The sequence below is a fragment of the Canis aureus genome, chromosome 19 (assembly GCF_053574225.1).
Source record: "Canis aureus isolate CA01 chromosome 19, VMU_Caureus_v.1.0, whole genome shotgun sequence".
NCBI lineage: Eukaryota > Metazoa > Chordata > Mammalia > Carnivora > Canidae > Canis > Canis aureus.
This window is the reverse complement of record NC_135629.1, coordinates 48,038,934-48,062,362: the sequence shown is the minus strand read 5'-3', so window position 1 is coordinate 48,062,362 and position 23,429 is coordinate 48,038,934. Positions and strand designations below refer to the sequence as shown.

At 47.1% G+C, this 23,429-nt stretch overlaps 1 protein-coding gene across 1 annotated transcript in view; it reads right to left on the bottom strand.

Moving 5' to 3' along the window:
• Positions 1 to 23,429, bottom strand: part of BRD4 (bromodomain containing 4) — a 94,527-nt gene that overhangs the window by 32,633 nt on the left and 38,465 nt on the right. The window contains exons 3-4 of the mRNA XM_077859604.1: positions 4,468 to 4,786; positions 658 to 795 (exon numbers count right to left, since the gene is read on the bottom strand). Coding sequence (XP_077715730.1) covers positions 658 to 795; positions 4,468 to 4,752 — 423 coding nt within the window. The 5' untranslated portion in view covers positions 4,753 to 4,786. The remainder of the gene's footprint in view (positions 1 to 657; positions 796 to 4,467; positions 4,787 to 23,429) is intronic.

Here is a 23,429-nt window from a genome sequence, read left to right as displayed (position 1 = left end):
TTCTATATGAAAGGGTTGGTTTTAATCACATCTGTGGTCTGAACTGTAAACAAATGATCTGGCTTCATGGCACAGCCGAGCCGAAAGGGTTGGCTAATGGGGTTAAGAAGTGACCTTCAGGTCTACATGTGAGATCAGGGGACAATTCTACGGCTGTAAGTTGTCAATGGTCATGTCCACAGTTCCAGATGCGGTGGGGCCCATCACACCCTCTCTCACACTGAGTTTTCTATTTGAGCACACCTTTTCATAACTACATTTTAGTAGGCTCCTTCCTGACCACTTTTATCACCCAAATGGGATTTTTTTTTTAAGGGGTCTTCACTATCCTCACAGCTTCTCTACTAGACATGCTCAAGAACCAAAATCCCAAGGGCACCACAAGCACATGCTTCAAGCTAACAAGGATGCTTGGAAGTCAAACAAAGCCAGCACCCTCCTCCCGGAAAAAGAAACACTCGGTCACAGGCAAAACCATGGGTCCCATTATTTGTGCCTCCAAATGGTCTCCTCCCATCAGACTAGAATCCCATCCGCTCCCAAGTACCCCTGTCCACAGGCTCCAGATATGCCTGTCTCCATCTCCTCCCTTCCTTTCCCTTCCCCCCCACTTGCCCTCCCCCTCTGGGCAGCAGGACATTTGCCACCACATCTCACCTTGTTGTAGATGTAACAATTTGTAAACATAGTGTTGAAGTCCTGGATACATTCCTGAGCATTCCAGTAATAGTTGTTTTCCAAGCGCTTCTTTATTGTTCCCATATCCATAGGTGTTTTAATGATTTTATAGTAATCCTGGAGAGCAAAGAGAGCAAAAGGCCAGTGTCACCTCCCCGGCCATGAAGCACTTATGGTGGGCCTGTGGATCTCACTCCAAGAACAAAGATGAGAGCCGTAGCACAGACTGAAGCTCTTCCACAGCCTCACCAAGCGATCTCAAGGGGGAACCCCCACATAAAGTAAATTAGGGAAGAATTCTTAAATGCTACGTGGAAATCTGGCGGGAAAATGTAAAAGTATGTCAACTGCCCTGGTCTGAGAACAGGTTGTCATTATGGAGATCTATGTTTTTTTCCTATCTTTTTGTGTGTGATGTTAAAATCCTTTATAATTTTCAATAAATAATGAGGAAAACATATAGCCTTTTTAAAAGTGGTTCTTATCTAGGTTCTACTTTTCCCCTACCATTTGAAATGTTAATGTCCATAAAATGTGAAATCGAATGGAAGCAGCATGGAAGCCCACCTGGCATTGGACCCCTGGCTTCTGGGCATACTGAGGAGGACAGAGTAGAAGCCTCCACCTTCACTCAAGTTCATCATACTTCCATCTCTCTTACTAGCACAGAGTCTTTCTAAGGACCCATTAGTAGTACCTGGATATAGTTGAACTAACCAGGTTAATAAGGAATCTGGACAACCTACACAATCCTCAAGTTAAAAAAAAAAAAAAATCAGCAGACCCCACTCCTCAAACCTTTGTATCTTATTCTACAAGTGCCAAACAGAAGGAGCCAGATGGCAGGTATAGATGTTCTAAAGCCCTTCAAATCAGACTCTACTATTATCAGCTTTTCTCTAAATCAAAACCTATCTTAAAACTAAATATTTAAAAACAAACAAACAAACAAACAAACAAAAAACACCACCAGGTATTTGGGGCAGAACAGGAAACACATCAGGTTTCCAGGTAGAAGAATCACTGAGCCAAGATAGGGGGACCTGCGTGCATCTGGCCCACTCCACTAAGGACTGCAAACTCAAAGGCTCCCGTAATTGAAGAGCCCCAAGTCCGGGCCCAAGTCCAAGTGGGAACCCGATGGCAGAAAGATAGGTTTATCCTTTAGCAAGTGCCAAGGTTTTGCCTGGAAATGGTGGACAGTACTGAAAAGGTGAGCAGAGGGTGTGAGATTTTAAGTTGCTCTGATACCCATAAGAAAGGGACAAAAGCAACAAGCTTACATGTAATGAGTTGCAGAAATCATGGCCCTGATCAGACAAGGGCTGCACGTGCATGCCTGGGTACCCGGCCAGGAGGCCATGAAAACAGACGGCACCAGATTTTCTGTGTTATATTATGGCTCTGACCACCTTGCCCAAGAGAACCAAGGCCAAATATATGTACCTCAGTGGAAACGTATTTTATTCTATGGCCAGTGATGGTGTCAAGTGCTTGAATTGCCCATGGCCCATCAAGTGGCTCAAGGGCAAACAGGACGGGGGGAGGGGGGGCCCGCGGGGCAGGCAAGGAGTTAGGGGCATAACAATCCAACTGTACAGGTTTACTGTACAAAAGAGGCAGGCGTTCTAGTTAAAGTCCAGCAGGGATCGAAGCAAAAATGCAGGTCAAGGTTCCTGGAAGGTGTCAGAAAAAGAAAAAGAAGGAACCCTTCTTTTGGTGGCTGTATTAATATTTCCTCAAGGATGGGGAGAGGTCCCCAGAAAACCAGGCTTTAAACATGATATGGCTCCCAGCTGACCAGCTGTGCCCTGCTTCTCTGGGCCAGCTCCTCGCTCTCCCACCTCCCTGAAGATACCAGATCAGCAGCACCTTTCCAATGGCCTCTTCCAACGTCTAACAGTGGTGGAGACAGAGATTCACCCTTGAGCCCTGGGGAGCCTGGCCTCTACCTCATGGTGAGTGACCTCAAACTCCCCTGACACTGGACCTTACAAACCACCCATACCCGTGTCTGTCCTGCTGGCTGGGACGGTGCCTCCTCAGGGTCTCCGTCCCCCAGCACCCACTTCTCCTCTGTCTTCACCGTCTCAGCCCCCTCTCTGTGTCTTCCTTTAACAAACCAACCCCTCCTCCACTCAGGCCCTGCCGCGCTTTCCCTTCAAAGCCAAATTTCTTGAAATGATGGCTTCGCATCCTCACCTTCTCATTCACACCGTCGAGAATCTGGTTTCTACTTCTGCGTCACATCTTCCTAAGGTCACCAATGCCCTCCTAAAGGCCAACAGGAGGGTCAGGTTGGAATCCTCATCTCTTTGACCTCCCTGCAGCCTCTGAGGTGGGAACTTCGGGGGCTGCTCTCTGCTCGAGCTTCTCCTGGCTCCTCTGCAGGCCTCTCACCCCCTCTCTGGTGTTGTCGAAGCCTCAGCCCCCTTGAATTAGGCCCCTCAGCTTGCTTCTCTCCCCATTCTTTGCATTTGCTCTGGGAAGGTCACCCTTACCTATGGACCCTATATAGCTCGGCCCCACCCAGCCCAAGGTTATGCTGTAACAAGCTCTCCCAAAAACCCACCCACCCCTCTCCGGTGACTGGCTGTCTGCTTCTACTCCTTCTCGTGGTCAACAGCATGAACCGCCTCTGAAGCCCAGATCTGCAAGGACCCTCTTTTACCTCTAACCCCTCTCTTGAGCCAATTCATGATCTAGACCTGCAGTGCCTCCTCCTGACTTGCTCTTCCCAAATGCATATGACACCTATTCAGCAGACATAAATAAGTGGACAGTTGTCACAGACTCAGCAGCTTTCCAGACAGGAAGGGTCACATTACTGTACTCATCCTTCTTGAAACTGGATGCCTGGCAGAGGCTAAGGTTCCTATGCCGGTGCAGTTCTAACACTCACAGACCCTAGCCTGGGTCTACAGCAATAATCACCTAATTCCTCATCAGGGGCTGTATGGGACTTAGCAAATAGCAAAGGTTAACTTAAAGACAATCAGTCCTTGATGCTTTGAAGAGAAGGGAAAAAAGCATCTAACCTGTTTCTTTCCCTGAGGCTCAGTTAGAGATGCAAATTCATCTCCAGAACCATTTGCTAGGGATGTGGGCAAAAGGAAAACTCTCTAGGGAAAGAGAAGAGCAGAGGTACAAAAGAACAAGAGCAAGTGCACTGTGGCTACAACACAGTAGGTGGATAGTGTGCATAGAGGCAGTTGAGGGCACAGCTGCACCCACCCCTCTGCTCTCCAACCAGGATCCCTCCACGTGCTTGCTCCCTGAGAGATATTCCCCTACCTTTTCCTGCCCTGTGCTCTGGGTGATGACGATGATGATGATGCCAATACCAGAAAAGGCATTGCAGCAAACCAGTTCCCCTTCCACAGTGTGACCAACCACTCCACTAATCCTGAGCCAGCCAACCATGTCTGAGAAGTAGGGGGCCTGGGCCACTGATTGTTCCCACTTCAGCTCCCCTATGGAATCATCAGAAGGAAAGCTGCAAGCACTCTTTCACCCCCATTTCAACCTCTCTACACAGTTATCTCCTGGATCCTAATATCTAAGAACCAGTTACTGTGTGCCTCGGAACAATCTCCTCCCCCTTCCTACTTCTACCCATCAGGACTATAGAAATCACTCACTCAAGGGCCTTGTGAGTATTGGGAGTTAGTTCAAAGCTGGGCCCCAAAGCTCTCTCTGCCTCACCCCGACCTTGAGCCCACCCTCACCACTGCAACACAGGAAGACACCTAGAGGACAGCAGCCCCAGGTCCTGCCCAAGTTACTCACAGGGAGGTTTAGCTTGACGGCGTCCACAGGCTGCTGGAAAGGCCAGGCAAACTGGTGTTTCCATAGTGTCTTGAGCACCACTTTGAGCAGATATTGCAGTTGGTTCGTCTGCCTCTTGGGCTTGTTGGGGTTGGAGGTCTCCGGGGGCGGGGGGTTGGTGCTGGCTGCGTTGGCTTGCTGGGGTTGGGCCTGGGCCTGCGTTGTAGACATTTGGGTAGTTTCTAGTCCATCCCCCATTACTGGCAGATTTCTTAATCTCGTCCCAGGGCCGCTCTCCGCAGACATGCTACTGATCCCATCACATTCTTCACTGGGCACTCTACAAGGAAAGAGAAAAGCCATCATCAGAAACCAGGAAGCAGATGGGCACCATGCATAGTAACAGGTGGCTGTGACCCCCAAGGGCTGAGCTCCTCTGGTGGAAAGTGGTCAAGCTGACCAGAGAGCCACTCCTTTAGCCACTGACTAAAAGGGGCCCCTGTGTCAGCTCTCCTCAAAGATGCATCCTATACCAGGGAAGAGATCAAACACCAACAGTGAGGGGCGTGAGGGACATAGTTCAGAGAGTAGAGCTGAGCATGAGCAGGCAAGGGCTGTGGGAATCCATCGGAAAGGGGTAGAATAAGCAACAAATTAGGTTTTCACAACATCTGAGAGGTTTTTTGTTTTTTTAAGATTTTATTTATTTATTCATGAGACACACACAGAGAGAGGCAGAGACACAGGCAGAGGGAGAAGCAGGCTCCATGCAGGGAGCCCGACGCGGAACTCGATCCCGGGTCTCCAGGATCACGCCCTGGGCTGAAAGTGGCACTAAACCGCTGAGCCACCCAGGCTGCCCCCATCTGAGTTTTTATGGGACACTGCCTGTGTGGGAGAGAGGATGATTTGTGAGCCCCCATATATGTTCTTTACATCAAAATTTTTTGCTCTTGTGGCTCAAGAAATATCGAGCCAAGTCAGTAATTCTGTTTGGTGATTGGGGACAGGAAGGGAGATTGGCTCACACAGCCCCTGTGTGAGTGCTCAAGGTAAAGCCTCACACTAAGAACATTTCCTTGGTAACTGAAAATAATATGTTTGCTGATTCAAGAAATCCTACAAGATAACTGCTGATAACCTAAAAATGAATCCACATTCAACCTAACACTTTATTAACCAGATTTTCAAAGTTTATTTAGAGAGAAATAAAGAGGGCACCTCTTGTGACCTGCACAAGGGGGTGTGAGAAACATAGCTCAATGCCTGTGAGCACCCCATCCTGTATACTCCCCTCACCTGAATGACCCCTGCTTCAGGCCATGCCAACAACACAAATCCTGCCACAAGCATCCTCACAATGGCAACTCTGTGCATCTGGTCCAATTATTCTAACAAAACCACAGATCAGGGGGTACATGCTGTTAAGGCAAACTGCCCTCGAGAAACACACTAACCCACCCTCTATTAACGAGAAGAAACATCTGTTCAAATGTGTACTTATTTGACATTCTTTCTGTGTACCGTGTTTCTGACACTTCTACTGGCAAGAAAAAGGGAAAATCACCTTTAAACTCAGTCCCTGGAATAAGAAAGACTTTGTAATCTAGAAGTCACCTGCATCTAATGAGCATCTCCAGTAATAAACTAGAAGTTGAGTGGGGGTAAGAAAATGTCTCTGGCTGGGAAAGTCAGGCAATGGCTAAGGAAAAAGGGGCAGGTTTTACAATCACACTCTGGTATGGCAGACAGGGGACGAAAAAAGACAAGTTCACTGGCTCTGTCACAGTTTTCTTTCTGGAACACACTTACCACATGCTAGGCACTCTGGTTGCTAAGGAGTTCCTTTATAATTCAATCCAAGCGTAATTTAAACCAAGGTCCCCACAAAGGTTTTTGTAAATGCAGTCCTGGCAAGTTACCAAATTTGAAAAGCACCAAGGGAAAGCTTGCTGTGTAAATGCAACTCGGTGCTGAGTCTCTTCTAGGGGGCTGTGGAAAGCTGGAGCTCCTGGCCTGAGACTGACCACTCCCACACAGGTGTCCTAGATGCAGGGTAAGCCCCCCAAACTGACAAAACTGATTTGGTCAATGAGACAGCATTCCTTCCAGGGTGCTCTGGCTGCTGACTGCAGGTCTAGCTGTCAACTGGCTAGTGAACAGTTAGAGGACCTTGCTACAAGGAGGAGGCTGGTGCAAGGAAGGGATCCAGGTGGGAATAGCCCAAGGCCATCACATGCAAGACCCTGCATCTTACATAGTCTGAGAACTGAAGCCATGTTTGCTTTAAGAGGAAAGACTGTTCTTTAATCCTTTTTCACCAAACAGTAAGAGACCTACGAGTGGCTTTTGTCTTTCCACTGATGGGATGCCAATCACTCAAAACCCCAAACTGAATAATTCGTTAATCATTTAGCTGACAGGAGGCACAACACTGTGGAAAGAAACACTAGTGCTACTATCCAAGGCACTGGAGGGTGGGTTTGTTACAGCAGTGCACCTTAGAGGAGTCTAGATGTGGCCTTTAGCATCCAGTACTAAGCTCAGATATTTAATGAGGCCCAACTGTGTCCAAGACACCAGGTGAGTATTTATAGTCTGGGCCCTCTCAGGGTCCTCCTGAGATTGGAGAAGGGGAGAGAAGCTCGTATGGCAACCTCTAAATATGGGTGTGCCCTACCACGAGAACACCAGCCCAGGAAGAATACTTACAGGGACAGTAGGTGTGAAGCCATTTCCTGGTACCTATTGCACGGTGCTAAAGATGGGGAACTGGACAGCACTCTGGAAAGCCCCCAAGTCAAGAGTGGCGCTCCAGAAGTTCAGGACAACAAAGGGGCATTTCTCCCTAAAGCAACCTCACTTGAAGGTGGGATCAATGAGAATCATCGTGGACTACAATAGTTTCCAGAGGCAGATGTGACTGGATAGGCCTGCTCCAGACTCTGAAGACATAAGATACTTCCTCTCTCCCATCAGGGGTACTTCTGGTACAAGTCTGGCCAGAATCAATGGCCATGGGGTCCTGGAAAGAAGTGCTTGCGTCATGAATCAAGGCAGGACAGCAGGGATGGAGGCACTATTGGTGGGAGGGAGGCACATGAGGGCTGTATGAGGTAAGCCCAGTTGGAAGCTAAGAAAGGACAAGATTGGCCCTGGGGCCCAGTGACTTTGAGTAAATGCACCCAAATGAGAACAGAAAGGAGGTCACGTATCGATCCAGGGAGGGGAAGCATCCAAAGGGTGGGATAAGGTGTGGAACCATTAGAAAGAGCTTGCTCAGAAGAGAGAACAAGGAAAGGGGAGGGGTAGTGTGTGTGACACCATGGAGCCAGGCTGAATTACATATCACTGAGTAGGACATGGGGAGAAGGAAGGAAGTACTCTGGAAGCTGCATTCCAGCCATGCATGGAAGCCTTCACAAAGTATGCCTTCATGGCTGAGGTGAGCAGCAAAGAAGACAGAGAAGGGTTTCTCCAAGCTCAGAGATTTAATCAATAAAGAGTGGGACCTTAATCTCAGAGAAGCAAGGTCTACAGCCACCTGAGTGTGACATGCCAGGGCTCAAGTGGAGCTGTGGGAGGGTTCACAGGGCAGCTTTAGGTGGATGGCATTTAATCACCCCTTGTGTGTTCCTGTTTTCATTTCACTCATTCCAGTGTTGACAAGGAAGAGTCCCTTTCTGGTGCCAGTGTGAAAAGTTGTGCACAGAGGTGTCAGCAGACGGTATGATCATCTACACAGAATTTAACAATGCTGTTTTGTTCTCACGAATATTTTTACTCATACTCATGTGTGGCTCTTGATTCAGTTACCTTTTAACATAAAGGTACTATAGGGGCGCCTGTGTGGCTCAGTTGGTTAGAAGCCTGCCTGCCTTCGGCTCAGGTCATGATCCTGGGTCCTGGGATCCAGCCCCACGTCAGGCTCTCTGCTTGGCAGGAAGCCTGCTTCTTCCTCTCCCTCTGCCCATTCCTCCCTTGCTTATGCCTAACTCTGTCAAATAAAGAAAATCTTTTTAAAAATAAAAATATGGGCAGCCCTGGAGGCCCAGCAGTTTGGCGCTTGCCTTCGGCCCAGGGTGTGATCCTGGAGACCCGGGATCTAGACTCACATCGGGCTCCCTGCATGGAGCCCTCCCTCTGCCTGTCTCTGCCCCTCTCTCTCTGTCTCTCATGAATAAATAAAATCTTTAAAAAATAAAAAAATAAAGGGCATAAACAAAACAGTAAACTGATTTAAAAAAAAAAAAAAAACAAAAAAAACCCCAGGGGATCCCTGGATGGCTCAGTGGTTTAGCACCTGCCTTCGGCCCAGGGCTTGATCCTGGAGTCCTGGGATGGAGTACCACTGCAGGCTCCCTACCTGGAGCCTACTTCTTCCTCTACCTGCCTCTCTCTCTGTGTGTCTCATGAATAAATGAATAAAATCTTAAAAAACAAAACAAAACAAAAAACTCCAAACCTCTTGTCTCTGGAGGGGAGCCAGGCAAGACCCAACTGCAGGCTCCAGGTGGAGAAGCTACTGGGTCAGGAGAGTTTGCAGGAAACTGTGGGGAAGAAGGGGGAGAATGGGAAGCTGTGCATAGGACTGCAGAGACTTCGGAGCACTCCCTCAAAAATCCTCCACAGGGGCAGCCCGGGTGGCTCAGCAGTTTAGCTCCACCTTCAGCCCAGGGCCTGATCCTGGGGACCCGGGATCGAGTCCCGCATCAGGCTCCCTGCGTGGAGCCTGCTCCTCCCTCTGCCTGTGTCTCTGCCTCTCTCTGTGTATGACTCTACTGAATACATAAATAAAACCTTAAAAAAAAAAATCCTCCACAGGTAAGTCGATGAGGGTAATAATTTGTTAGACAACTACAGAAACTGTAGTGGGGCCAGTGAGGCAGGAGGGGAAGACAGAGGAAAGAATGACGGACAATGTGCCAGCTGGCCAGGATCCCTTCATATGGTGGCCATGGACCAGGCACAGAGAGATGCAGGACATGCTGAGTGCTTAGATACAAGTATCAACACGGGGGGCAGCATCACAGAGGAGGAAAATAGGTCAGTGGGGTTTTTAAGGACTCCTGGAGTCAGCTAAGAGAGGGTCTCTATGCAGTGGGACCAAAATGTCCACAGGAATAAAAGAGAACAAGTATAAATGTGGCCCCATCATGGATGGAGGTCTGGATGCACTGAAGTGAGCCTGGGAGGGTGGCAGTAAGTGAGGATAAAGAATAACCTATACTTTGATTTCCAGCATTCAATTTCTCCCAGAAAGCAACTTGAGAATTACACAGCCAACCACATGCCAGACAAGGTACAGTAAACAAGGGGCAGGGGCGGCCCCATCTCATCCTTTGGAGAGGACATTCTGGTCCCAGGGCAATGGAGGAGCCCTGTCAGCCATAAGGGCACAGAATGCCAGGGGGCCAAGGGCATCCTACCAGGAGGAACCAGTCCCACACATTTTCCATTAAGCAATGACATTCTGGAAATCTCCAAGCAATGTCCCGGAGACAAGATGAAGTCAAGGTAACTGACTTCTGGAACTTGTGGGCTGGACTGTGCCTTTTCTTCTTTCCAAATGGACTCTCGGGGAAGCCAAGGATGGAAGACTCTGGACAGAACCACTTTTCTTCACTTTCAAGCTAGGCCCACATGGTCCGTTGAGCCAAGGAAGTTGCATTTTTTTTGTTCACCAAATGAACACAGCTTTTCCTACAGAAAGCCTGACCCTCCAACTTTGCCTCATCTCTGTGGTTTAACCTCTAGTTTCACCACAAAAGCTAAAATACCCTTCTCTAACCAGCCCTCTCATGACACACAGTGACATTAAATACTCAAAACAACTCTGAGATTGCTTCTGGTCTTATCTCCACTTTAAAAATGAAAAAACAGAGGCACAGAAAAATAACCTATCCAGGAAGTAGAAAGATCAGGCCTAACCAGCTACAGTGCGCTCCGGAGTCTAACACGACTCCTGTGAAGTTCCAGTTGAACTCAGAACCAAGGAAGTCCCCATTTAGGGGATTAACATGGAACCTCATCTTAAGGAAACTGAAAAACAAAATGCAGATCCACATACTTGTAACAACTGAGGTCAATTTCCTAAGGGAAGAAACTGCTGGAGGTTGTCAGTTCAAAAGGAAGGCATGGTACGGCTTAACAGACCAGATGCACCTGGGAGACATAAGCACCTGGAAGTTTCTTTCAGGAGGCTGTGAGAAAAACCAATGACAGGGGACATCCATGGCCCTGGTGTGAGCGATCCCCAATGAGAGGCCTGGGACATCCTGTTCTGCACTCAACTTAGGAGCCTCAAGAGCACCCACACCTTGAGAGGCCATGCCCAGACAACTTGCATCTTGCAGTGCAGTCCTCCAAAAACTGAGGGCCAGTAGAACCCGTATGAAACTCCCAGAAGCCACTCTGCATTGTGGCAAAAAATACAAGGGAAACCACCAGGACTCTCTAGTCTGTTGTGGGCCAAGAAAGAGAGGCAGTGGCAAGCAGCTCTATGTTAGAGCCAGGGTGACCTCTGACACACAGATTTAACCAGGTTGCCACCTTAGATAAATTCTTCCCATAGCGGTCACCCTACCCCACATTGCTCCAACTGTAGCATCAACACTCTAAATAGCGGCCACAGTGGGCCCCTTGCCCTGTGACCTTCAGGCCTTTCATTTGCTGCACCTGGTGTTTCCCTGATCTGTCTAGTGGCTTCGCCTGTTGGCCCCACGCACACATGCCTGGAAGCCCATGCCAGGACCACCTTTATATTACTCTTGTCCTCCTAGTACACAGCAAGCGCTCAGTGACTGACTCAGGTACAGAAAACACCCAACACTGACCACACACTAATGTCACCCTGGGGAGTCTATTCTAGATTAATCTTGAAGCTCTGGAAAAGGAAAGCAGCTCTCTTCCTCACACAGAAAGATGTGACTGCCAGACTCACTTGCTCAGCCAATGCATCCCATGTGAACTACATGCCAGGCCCAGAATTCTGCAGTCAACATGACATTATTCCAATGATTAAGCAATACTTGGGCAAGCACTGTAAGGAAAAGGGCTGGGCTGTTCTGGCCAAGGACAGGCAGGGTGTGTGCTCCTGCAGTACATGAGGCAGAGAGGGCCCAAGAGGGACTAGGCTTCTAAGAGAAGGCAGGACTGATGCAGTAGCACAGCTCAGGTCTGGAAGCAGGGGAGATACCAGTGCATTTGAGGAGCTGGGGATTGGGGGGGGGGGGGGGCGGTGATGGCACAGTGCAGGGGCCATGTGACCACAATGGGCTTTTGTTCTTCACAGGTCCTTGACCCAGGGTAGAGAATATAGTGGGAGGAGCAAGGGGGGAGGGTATTGTGCTTGGATGGGGTCTGGGGAACAGATTCCAGGGTCATTCAGAACATGTAGATACATACAAGTGGAGAATCCCATTCCTGCCTGTTGTTTCATTTTCAACTACACCTGTACCTGTGCAGTTTACAGACACAAAAGATAACCCAAGACAGGATGCACAGGGACAGGGGTAAAGCAATGGTGCAGCACCAGAGCTAGATGGAGGAGAGACAAATTGAAAATGGGAGAAACTCATAAACCTACCTGCGCAGGTAAGAATGGAGGATTCCTATGATATGGAGGACATCATCTTCAAGCAAAGTTCTAAGTCTAAAAGTTCCTAAAATGCTGTTGTTGCCTGTTTTCATACTGACCTGTTGCTAAGAGGGCAAGAGCCACATTCACTGGTTGAGTTAGTCTAAAGACAAGGGACAGGAAGAGAATTTCACCTGTTTCCAACCCAAAGAAGGCTGCACGATTCAAGTGGGTGTCCTATTCCTGGATCTATGCAAAAGATACCCTACCATTTCCCAATTTAAAGGAATAAGAAAGGGATCCCTGGGTGGCGCAGTGGTTTGGTGCCTGCCTTTGGCCCAGGGCGCGATCCTGGAGACCCGGGATCGAATCCCACATCAGGCTCCCGGTGCATGGAGCCTGCTTCTCCCTCTGCCTGTGTCTCTGCCTCTCTCTCTCTGTGACTATCATAAATAAAAATTAAAAAAATAAAAAATAAAGGAATAAGAAAAAAATAAAAGGATTAGATGGTTAGTGCCCTGGTACCCAAACTGACTGCCAAGGATATCATGGTACCTCAGGGGGGTACTATAGGAACTACAGGTACAAGGCAATCGACAATTTCAACATTAGATGTACTATGTGCCTTCTGACATTGTCATGGCTCTAAGATGTGGGGAGTTAAGCAGTGCCCAACAGGCACACATATCCCACTAGAGTGTGATTATGCAAGGGTATAATATTTTCCCTTTCAAATTATGTGTTTTATTTCTTCAAACAGCCATACAGTTGTTGGGGACATTAATATTTATTCAGTTGTTTGTATCTAAACTATCTAATAAACCATACTGTTAAGTATTTCCTTTGGCCTAGGAGCACCCCCCCCCCCACAAAAAGGAGATGCTAAGGATGCTGTCAACCAGAAAGTCTGGGAACTTCTGAGGGAATGAAAACAAAAATGCAAATTCTTTTCCTAAGTAGACCCCTGATTAAGCATTTCTGCTTTCAGGGATATTGTCTGCTAACATCCCAACTCCTCTAAATGATAATTTTAAGAACAGACAGTATTTAGCAGACAACACAACAGTAATGTTTTTCAAATTTCAAAAGAAAGCAAGTTTTGTTTCCTGGAGATTAGGAGGCAAGACAGAGATAGACATGGGTAGACTTGGTTCTGGGACTTTGAGAGCAAGCACAAGAAAAGAAAGACCATATACTACTGCCTAGAAATACGCAGATTTCTGGATATTTGGCCTTTGTTCTGTCCATCACAAGAGGTAGAGTAAACCTAGTAGGTTATGGCCAGATACACTTTGTACTTGTAGTTCCAACTCAAATCCTGGACACCTAAAGGTCCCACAAAGCTGAGGGACCCCACCTCCACTTTGTCATGTTCACTCTAAAGTGACACAGCACTAGGCAGCAAGACACCTGGGAAAACAGGAGCAGTGCAGGATAAGTGAAAGGCTTTATGAGTTCTCCAATGAAATACGGTGGCCACACTTAGCAGAGCTTTGTACCAGCCATCACCATACTCACTTGCACTAGGGTCTAGGCAAGCTTGTCAGTAAGTACCTGCCACATCCTGAGTCGATGCTCTCTACTAAGCACTGAGCCATATCTGCTTAGCTAATCCTCAGAGCAACCCTACAAGGCAAGCGGCAAGGTCATCGTCAGGTCACCCGGAGCTACTAGTATCTCAAGTACTCTACTCACCAAGCACAGGGGTAGCGGCCCAGTTGATCAACACTGCTGGGCCTAGCAGGACTGGTTTGCCTGAAGGGCACCCCACTTCCACATTCTGGCATGTATTAATCAGCAGACCTGCCCTGCTTTCTCTGCAGAAGCAGCTGAATGCCATGTGACCCTTGAGCTGGGTCTCAAGTCAGATTTCCAGAAGTGGTGTTTCCAAAGAATTTCACCCCCATAAACAAATCAGAGCCAAGGTAACTCTCACAGCACCTGGCCATCTGTTGGTCTGTTTATAATGTAACTCGGCCCATATCCTAGGTGAAATCTGAAGCATACTTCCCTGCTGGTGCCGCAGGGACAGAGTTGAGGGGAACAGAATCCAAGTTGTTATATTTATGCTTCCCACACAGTAAAGGCCACAAGGAGGTGTGCCTTGAACTTATTTCATGCCAAGCAAAATGCAGGCCAATACCAGCTGACCCTGGCCCCTCATGAAATTACAAGTTCACAGTTGCACACACATCCTTCAGAGGAAGTCACCTCCCCACCACTGCAAGGCTCTCCTATATAGTATCACTTAGGGCAGCCCCGGTGGCTCAGCGGTTTAGCGCCGCCTTCAGTCCAGGACATGATCCTGGAGACCCGGGATCGAGTCCCACATCAGGCTCCTTGCATGGAGCCTGCTTCTCCCTCTGCCTGCGTCTCTGCCTCTCTCTCTCTCTCTGTGTCTCTCTCATGAATAAATAAATAAAATCTTAAAAAAAAAAAAGTATCACTTAGAGGAAGTGCAAAATGCTATCCAGCGATAGAAAAGAGTTGAAGAATCCTGACTTTGGTAAAAAATCTGGCAACTTCTCAGTACTAGTACTACAGCTATTTGCAGCAAATCTTACCCTGTCCTAGGAACATCTTTCTTGAAGTTATGGAACACTAATACCAGAAGGTCCATTCCCTTCTGGTCCCAGACCAGAAGCTATTTCCATTCATGGCCACAGCCCATTTCATTGTGCATCTGTGTCAGTGGGGAAGCACAAACAGGATTACTTTTCCATCTGACTGGCTCAGGCAGCTGGTGAGAACAGCACTCATGTCATCAGCTAGACCGCACTGCCTGGAGCCTGGCCAGTGGCTGTGCGCTGAGGCAGCTCTCGGAAGCCTTAATCCTCCTTCATGCAGCTTGTATGAGCCCTGACTCCCACCCCTCAGACTTGCCAAGTAGGGGCCCATTATCGCAGACTGGGCCCCGCAACCTGCCTCAAGCCAGGTGACCCATGGGGGAGATGAGCCATCTTCCTGCTAGGAGGGTGGAGATACACTCAAGCTCTCTGTTCCCCAAGGGGGATGGGGACCAGATACCAGGCCCACATGGACCTTGTAGCCAGGAGGATAGGGAGCCAGGCTCAGCAGATCACAACACTGCCGATCAGAATTCCTGTCCTTTTGCTTTGGAAACCAATCAGCAGGCCCAATAAATTAGGGCACTGAGAATTTTGTGCTATCTTTTCCCTGCAAAAGCTCTGGAAGCTGGAGGGATGACCATCTCAGGCACAGTTTAAAAAAAAACCCACTTTTTTTTTTTAAGATTTTATTTATTTATTCATGGGGGGGGGGGGTGGGCAGAGACACAGGCAGAGGGAGAAGCAGGCTCCATGCAGGGAGCCCGATGTGGGATTCGATCCCAGGACTCCAGGATCACACCGGGAGCCAAAGGCAGACGCTTAACCACTGAGCCACCCAGGCGTCCCAGTTCCACATTACATACAGTTTACATCATGGTGCTGATGGTTTAGATGTGGGTGGATGGACTTGTGAATTTAAAATATTCCTGTGGAAGAGCCTGAGAGGCTCAGTTAGGCATCTGACTTTTGATTTTGGCTTGGATCATGATCTCGGGGTCATGAGACTGAGCCCCTTGCTGGGCTCCGTGCTGAGCATGGAGCCTGCTTAAGGTTCTCCCTCTCCTTCTGTTCCTCTTCCCCACCCCTCTCTTAAATAAATAAATAAATAAATAAATAAATAAATAAATAAATAAATAAATAACTTTTTTAAAAAATGAAAAACGGGATCCCTGGGTGGCTGAGCGGTTTGGCGCCCACCTTTGGCCCTTTGGCTCTGTGTCTCTCATGAATAAATAAAATCTTTTTTTAAAAATGAAAAATAAAATGTTCGTGTGATGGGCATGAAATAAAAACAAAACTTTGGGAGCGCCTGGGTGGCTCAGTCAGTTAAGCATCTGCCTTCAGCTCTGGTCATGATCCTGGGGTCCCAGGATCAAGCTCTGCACTCAATGGGGAGAGTGTGCTTCTCCCTCTCTCTTTGCCTCTCCCCCATTCATGCTCTTTCTCTCTCTCACTAATAAATAAAATCTTAAAGAAAGATAAAAACCCCAAAAACTTTGATGTGGACAAGATCAAAACTGCTAGGCTAAAAACATATTCCAGCAGGGGCAAGCTAATGTTTCCTATAAAGGGCCAGAGAGTAAATACAGTTAGCTGTACAAGACATACAGTCTATGCAATACTCCATTCTGCTATTGCTGTATTGTGAAAGCAGCTGACAATCCTTAGACAAATGAGTGTGGCTGTGTGCCAATAAAACTCTGACCCACAGGCTGTAGTTTTGTTCGAAAGATTTCTAGACCTTAAGACAAGGCAAGGGAAGCGTATGTGATAAAATGTTATGTTAGAAAAGCAGAATACAAAATTACAGATCAAATTAGGTAAAGATGTGCAAATGAGTGGGTACCTAGAACTATAAAATAAAGTAGGACATGGGTGGTGGATCTGTAGATGACTATACCTGTTAACTTTTTTTTTTTTTTTTTTACTTTATTTATGATAGTCACACAGAAAGAGAGAGAGGCAGAGACATAGGCAGAGGGAGAAGCAGGCTCCATGCACCGGGAGCCCGACGTGGGATTCGATCCCGGGTCTCCAGGATCGCGCCCCCTGGGCCAAAGGCAGGAGCCAAACCGCTGCACCACCCAGGGATCCCCAACCTGTTAACTTTTAAAATCCAACCAACCAACCAATACATTTGTAAAAACAGCCTGGCCTCCTGGTAATCTGTCCCCTTTCAAAAGCTCCCACTGACCTCTGTTGGGGTAGTGCATCTCTCTGCCTATTTGGCTCTCCACCTGGTGAGCTGGCCTCCAGGCACTGCTTCGCAAAGCAGCCTTGACCTGAGTCCAAGACTCTAAATTAGAGGCTGGAAAATGACGACAGAAATATGATGCCATGAATACAAATGCTGCATTCCCACTGCCCTGGGTCTAGGGCCGTGCCATGCCCTTCATGGAGAAAGCTAATAAGCAATGTTTTCTTCAGGTTGCCCCCTTTAAAGCTATTACTCCAACTTCTCTACCTGTCTCCACTTTTACACCCCCCACCCCATTATTTGCTTTTCCAAAAGAGCTGGTATGGTGTATGTAGCACTGAGCTTAACCTACACTGAAAAATGGAATCCAAAAGGACTGTTAATTCATGTAGAAAAATCCTGTTTTGCGAGGTGAACTCTGAGACTGCCACAAAGCCATCCAGACTGCAAAGATGAAGCAGAGTGAGGCTGGGTACTTCCTTCACTTAGATACAGGTTTTCCAGTAGAAGGACACACAGATGCTGGGAAACAGAAGGATCTGTGAAGCACCAAGAGTGGGAGACAATGTTCATCTCATAGGACAGTGAAACTACTGAAATAAGGGAAAAGTCTGAGAGTGAGAAAAACTAGGATTAGTCCCAACTAGGCTGATAAAACAGTCTTGGGCTGCCCTGATGTAGACCAAAAAGCTTCTGAGAATGACATCACACTGGTCACTTCCAACAAAAAGATAAAATTAAGTTCATGATCCTCATGAATAAAACTTGAAACTATTAAAAAAAAGACAATAAGCTATGGTGTTTCTATCTAGCACATTAAACACCAGGGCAACAGGTTAGTGTTGACCTCCAACCAAGTGATCAAAGTCAAATTCTTTGGGAATTTGGGAGGCCAAGAAAAGGGAGGCAAGTGAAGTGCAGGTGCTGAACAACCTGCACAGCCAAGAGCTAGCACCATACAGGGGATGGGTGGTCCATTGCCTATGGCTGAAATATTCAGAACATGCCGGCTTAGCACACAGTCAGGTCTGTTGTATTTAAGTGGAAACAACATTCAACATATGAAGGGATCCATGAGCAGCAAAGTCAACATTCCAATCAACCTTCCTACAAGTTCATATCCTGGAAAGCAGGGGTAAACAGGATGGGGCAGGAAAGATTTCCCCACAAGAGTACATCCTGCCTCTAAGGTTCTCTTCAAATCATTAGAATGTGGGCTCAGAGCAAGACTCAAGATGGCCTCGGGACCCACCTATGTTCACTGGGGACAAAAAGGGATCAGGAATAGGGCCAACAAAAGAGTTTCCAGAGATGCCATGACCACTGAGAGCCCTCATGGAGAGGAAAGGACAAAGCAGGCCTTCAATGGCCAAGAGAACACAGACATGGAAGACATCCCAAGGAGGCAGGAACAGTGCATCCATGAAAGACAAGAGCACATGATGACTCTGGGTTTAGAGATGCAGGAACTTGGTTACCTTGATGAGCTGATGCTTATGGTGTGACCTTTTCCTCAATGGTATTATTGTCTGATCTTCACTGTGAAGCTAAATTTTAAAAGAAAAATCTGTGAAAAAGGTTACACCTCTTTCAGGTGCTTTCAGGAAAGGACTCTAGGAAGGATGGCTTTTCTTCCCACCATGCCTCAAGTTTTCATCAGGTACAGAGCCCAAATTAATATGAGTGGGAGTGGGAGAGACCATCACTTTTCCCAAGGGAAAGGGAACACAGAAAGTGACAAGTTAGCGTCAGAACTGAAAAGACCCCAAGTCTCCAGTTTCCAAAGCAGGAACTGAAAGACTGACCCAAAGCCTAAAATAAAGATAGTCAGGAGAGCTGACAGCATCAAAATTAGAGATATACTCGAAGAGTATATATACAGCAAAGGCTGGTCCTGTGAGTCAAGCAGCACCACGGAAACAGGCCAAGGGGCTCACCTTCCCACACGGGCCTTGATTTCCCATCAGATATATTCTTCTCTCAGGTAAGGGGTAAGTTTACCCCTCCCTTGTCTGCTGGGAGGCCTCAGCCCTCAGCCAACATTGCGTCTACTTCTACCCTGACAATCTAACTGTGTCAGTTTGAGATGGATGCACTCTCCCTTAGGCAGCACAGTCCTTGCTGGCAGGGCAGTCATGCCCGGGAGAGCCTAGGCCACAGCCAAGCCAGCATATCTCAGACTCAAATTCTGTCGCATGGCCCAAGCTGACTCCCTGGCAGACAGAGTCAGCTTGTCCTTAGCCTTCACTTAGAAGAGTCGCTCCTACTGAGGAGCTTTAGCTCATCAAAAACCAAAACACCTGTCCCTGTGCACAGACTATCACTCACTCAATAAACTTGTAGCAGTCCCTACAACTCCCCACTATCTTTGTATTAAAACTGTGAGAGGGGATCCCTGAGTGGCTCAGCAGTTTCACGCCTGCCTTTGGCCCAAGGTGCCATCCTGGAGTCTCGGGATCGGGTCCCGTGTCAGGCTCCCGGCATGGAGCCTGCTTCTCCCTCTGCCTGTGTCTCTGCCTCTATGTCTATCATAAATAAATAAAAATAAATCTTAAAAAAAAAAAAAAAACTGTGAGAAATATTTAAGACGAACTAATGTTCGTCAAGTATGAAGCTTCAAACCTGGGTCTAGTATATAATGACTACGTAAAAAGAACGTGCACATGTGCATGTTCCTCAGTGAAAATGAGGTATACCACACTGAGTATAGTAAGTGATTTCTGAGCTGTGCACAGGGAAAGCTGGGGACCCGCATCCTGGGCAGGTTCAGGCCAGGCCCTTCCCAGCTCTCCGTGCTGGGCCTGTGTCACCTGGGAGGGAGCAGAGCAGAGGTGAGCTGAGCTAGTGCCCCCTCTATCTTCTTGGGGTCCAATGCCTTCCCACCAAGGAGTCCTACACCTGTGCTGAGGACCTGGGGCAAAGAGCTAGACTGAGGAGGAACAGAGGGGTCCTGTCCCACGTACCCAGGAACACAGAACAAACCTCATGTTCTTCCTGCCCCCACCACAGCAAGGTGAGAGCAGGTAAGAGATGGGGCAGAGCCCCTTCCACGAAGCCCAACATTCTAGTAGAGTACAGCAGTGTGCCTAGGGCTCATACACTCACAGGCCTGAGGCCTTTACAGGACAGGAGGACAGAGCAAGCGGAGAGACTCCAGTGAGACGTCACCAAAACCCAACAATGCCGAAAGTCTTCAGTAGCCCAGAAAAGGAAGTAAGAGGACCTGAAGCAGGGCGGCAGTGGGAGGTGCTACACAGAGAAAGCAACAATGTGTACTTGCACCATATCTCCATGTGTCTGACACAAACAGAATGCCCAACTCAAACAATTCAAAACTTTCTAGTAGCCATATCAATATAAAATGATGAAGTTGGGATCCCTGGGTGGCGCAGCGGTTTGGCGCCTGCCTTTGGCCCAGGGCGCGATCCTGGAGACCCGGGATCGAATCCCACGTCGGGCTCCCGGTGCACGGAGCCTGTTTCTCCCTCTGCCTGTGTCTCTGAGCCTCTCTCTCTCTCTGTGACTATCATGAATAAATAAATAAAATCTTAAAAAATAAAAAAAATAAATAAAATGATGAAGTTAACAGTATATTTCATTGAATGCATAATAGTATTATTTCATTGAACCCAATACAACCCAAGTACCATCTAAACCTATAATCACCAGGGATCCCTGGGTGGCTCAGCGGTTCGGCACCTGCCTTCGGCCCAGGGCATGATCCCAGAGTCCAGGATCGAGTCCCGCGTCGGGCTCCCTGCCTGGAACCTGCTTCTCCCTCTGCCTGTGTCTCTGCTTCTGTCTGTCTCTCATGAATAAATAAATAAAATATAAATAAATTAATTAATTAAACCTATAATCACCAAAGAAAGTGGAACACTTAATTTTTTAAAGATTTTACTTATTCATACAATAAGAGACAGAGAGAGAGGAAGAGACACAGGCAGAGGGAGAGGTAGGCTCCATGCAGGGAACCCGACACGGAACTCGATTCCAGGACTTCAGGATCACGACCTGGGCTGAAGGCAGGCGCTCAACCACTGAGCCACCCAGGCATCAGTGGGGCACTTTACATTTTTTTTTTTTTAATTTTTAAAGACTTTTATTTATTTTTTCATAGAGACACAGAGAGAGGCAGAGACACAGGCAGAGGGAGAAGCAGGCTCCATGCAGGGAGCCCGACGTGGGCCTCGATCCCGGGACTCCAGGATCACACCCTGGGCTGAAGGCGGCACTAAACTGCTGAGCCACCCGGGCTGCCCACACTTTACATTTCTTTTCATACTAAATGTCTGAGATCCAAGTGTGTACTCGCTACTTAACAGCACATCTCAGTGCAGGAGCTAAATTTTCATAATGCATTTCATAAAATATTTTACCTGCATTTAGATTCTATAAAATTTACAGTTCAAAAAGTAGATTCGCATACCCATGGTATATCCAAACATACTTAAAAGTTTTCCAGTAACTAAATTAAACAACAGTAAAATTTTTAAATTCAGTTCCTCAGACACATAAGCCACATTTTGAAACTCAAGAGCCCCAAGACGTTAACACTGATCTTACCACAAACATTTAGAAGATTCCTCCTTCTACAAAGGAAGCCAGGGGATACACATAAGGAACCTGGCTCCAGGGCCACAGACCACTATACATTCATGGCTGGTTTGATCCTACCACCTTCATCACCCAAAGATCCATGTGTGCTTTAAATCAACTTGCTTTTGGGGGCACCTGGGTGGCTCAGTTGGCTAAATGTCTAGCTTCTGATTTTGGCTCAGGTCGTGATTTAGAGGTCATAGGGTCAAGCCCTGCATCTGGCTCTGAGCTGAGCACAGTCTGTTTGTCCCTTTCCCTCCGCTCCTCCCTCCTTCTCTGCACATGTCCACATTTCTGCTCTAAAATAAAACCCTAAAAAAACTCAACTTGTTTTTTTACAAATTTAAATGTATTTATTTAAAAGAAAACATTAACATCCCATATGATGTGTGAACCTGTTTGAACAAGACAGGCATTATAGGAACATGGAAAACCTTAACATTGGTTGCAATTCTCATTCATTTTCTTATATGTAACTATGTTTACTGTAGTTCTATAGGAAGATGTCCTTTTTTTTTTTTAAGATGTCCTTATTTTTTTAACAGAATAAAAATTTTAATAATCTCTTAAAAATATTCTTATTCTGGTAAGATAGACATAACAAAGTTTACCATTTTATCCATTTTTAAATGCACAGCTCAGTGGCACTAAGTACATTTACACTGGTGTGCAACCATCACTACCATCCATCTCCAGAACCTTTTCATCTTGCAAAAACCAAAACTGTTACATTAAACACTAACTCTCCATTCTCCCCTTTCACCTGGCACTCACCATTCTACTTTGTCTCCATCAATCTGACTACTCTAAGTACTTCATGTAAGCAGAATCATTCCATATGTCTTTTTTTTTTTTTTTTTTTTTTTTTTAATGATAGAGAGAGAGAGAGAGAGAGGCAGAGACACAGGCAGAGGGAGAAGCAGGCTCCATGCACCAGGAGCCAGAAGTGGGACTCGATCCCGGGTCTCCAGGATCGCGCCCTGGGCCAAAGGCAAGCGCCAAACTGCTGCGCCACCCAGGGATCCCCTCCATATGTCCTTTTTTGACTAGCTTCTTTCATTTTGCCAAACGTCCTCAAAGCTCATTCATGTTGTAACCTGTAGGAGAATTTCCTTCCTTTTCGAGGTTGAGTAAATATTCCATTGTATGGATAGACCATGTTTGTTAATCTATTCATCTACCCATGGATGTTTGGGTTGCTTTTACCTTTTGGCAATTTTGACCAATCTGCTACAATGTGAACATATAGTCCCTGCTTTCCAAGAAAATGCCCTCATTCTTAAAGGGATGTTTGCCCAAGTACATGAGGTAAAATCACATCTGCAACTTACTTTAGGATTTAGGAAAAAACAAAAACCTGTGCACTGATAAATATATGAAGTTAAAAATAAGTGTGCCCTTCTCCCAACAGGGAATGCCAATCCCTGGACTAGCTAGAGTCACCTTACTGAGGCATCCCACAATTTGGGAACATTACCGGGGGAAGAAGAGCAAGTTTAGCACGGAGGCTATTTATTGTAGGAGCAAAAACAAGACCAAAAAAAGGGTAAAGGATGGGGTCAGACTCAGAAATACTTTATGAGGTTGAATCCCAATTGCTGAGGTCAAGCGGGAGCCCAGGATTAACCCCAACTGCTGAACCATCACAAGACAAACTCAATCTCTAGTAAACAGCTGATTATCAGGAAGTAGGAACAGAGCAGCAGTGGAGTAACAGGGCTGAGACAACTCAGGAAATTTGTGTCCAGAGAGGAGAGTACCCCGAAGAATGTCAACCTGAAGTCTCTGCTGGGGAGGGAGGCAGAGAAGGGGGACACTGCAAGGCAAGTTAGGGACAAGGCATAGGCCATGTGGTCTCAGGCACCACGGCTGCTCCTGAGATTTTCAATCAGGCTGTTGGCAACTTAACCAGAGGACTGGGAGAAACGTGTCTGTCCTCCGGGAGTTGAACAGTAATATGAAAGGGGAGGAAGTGGAAACCATCCTGGAAAAAAAGCACCAGACCCTGAAGGAAAGTTTTAGACCAAGGTAAACACAC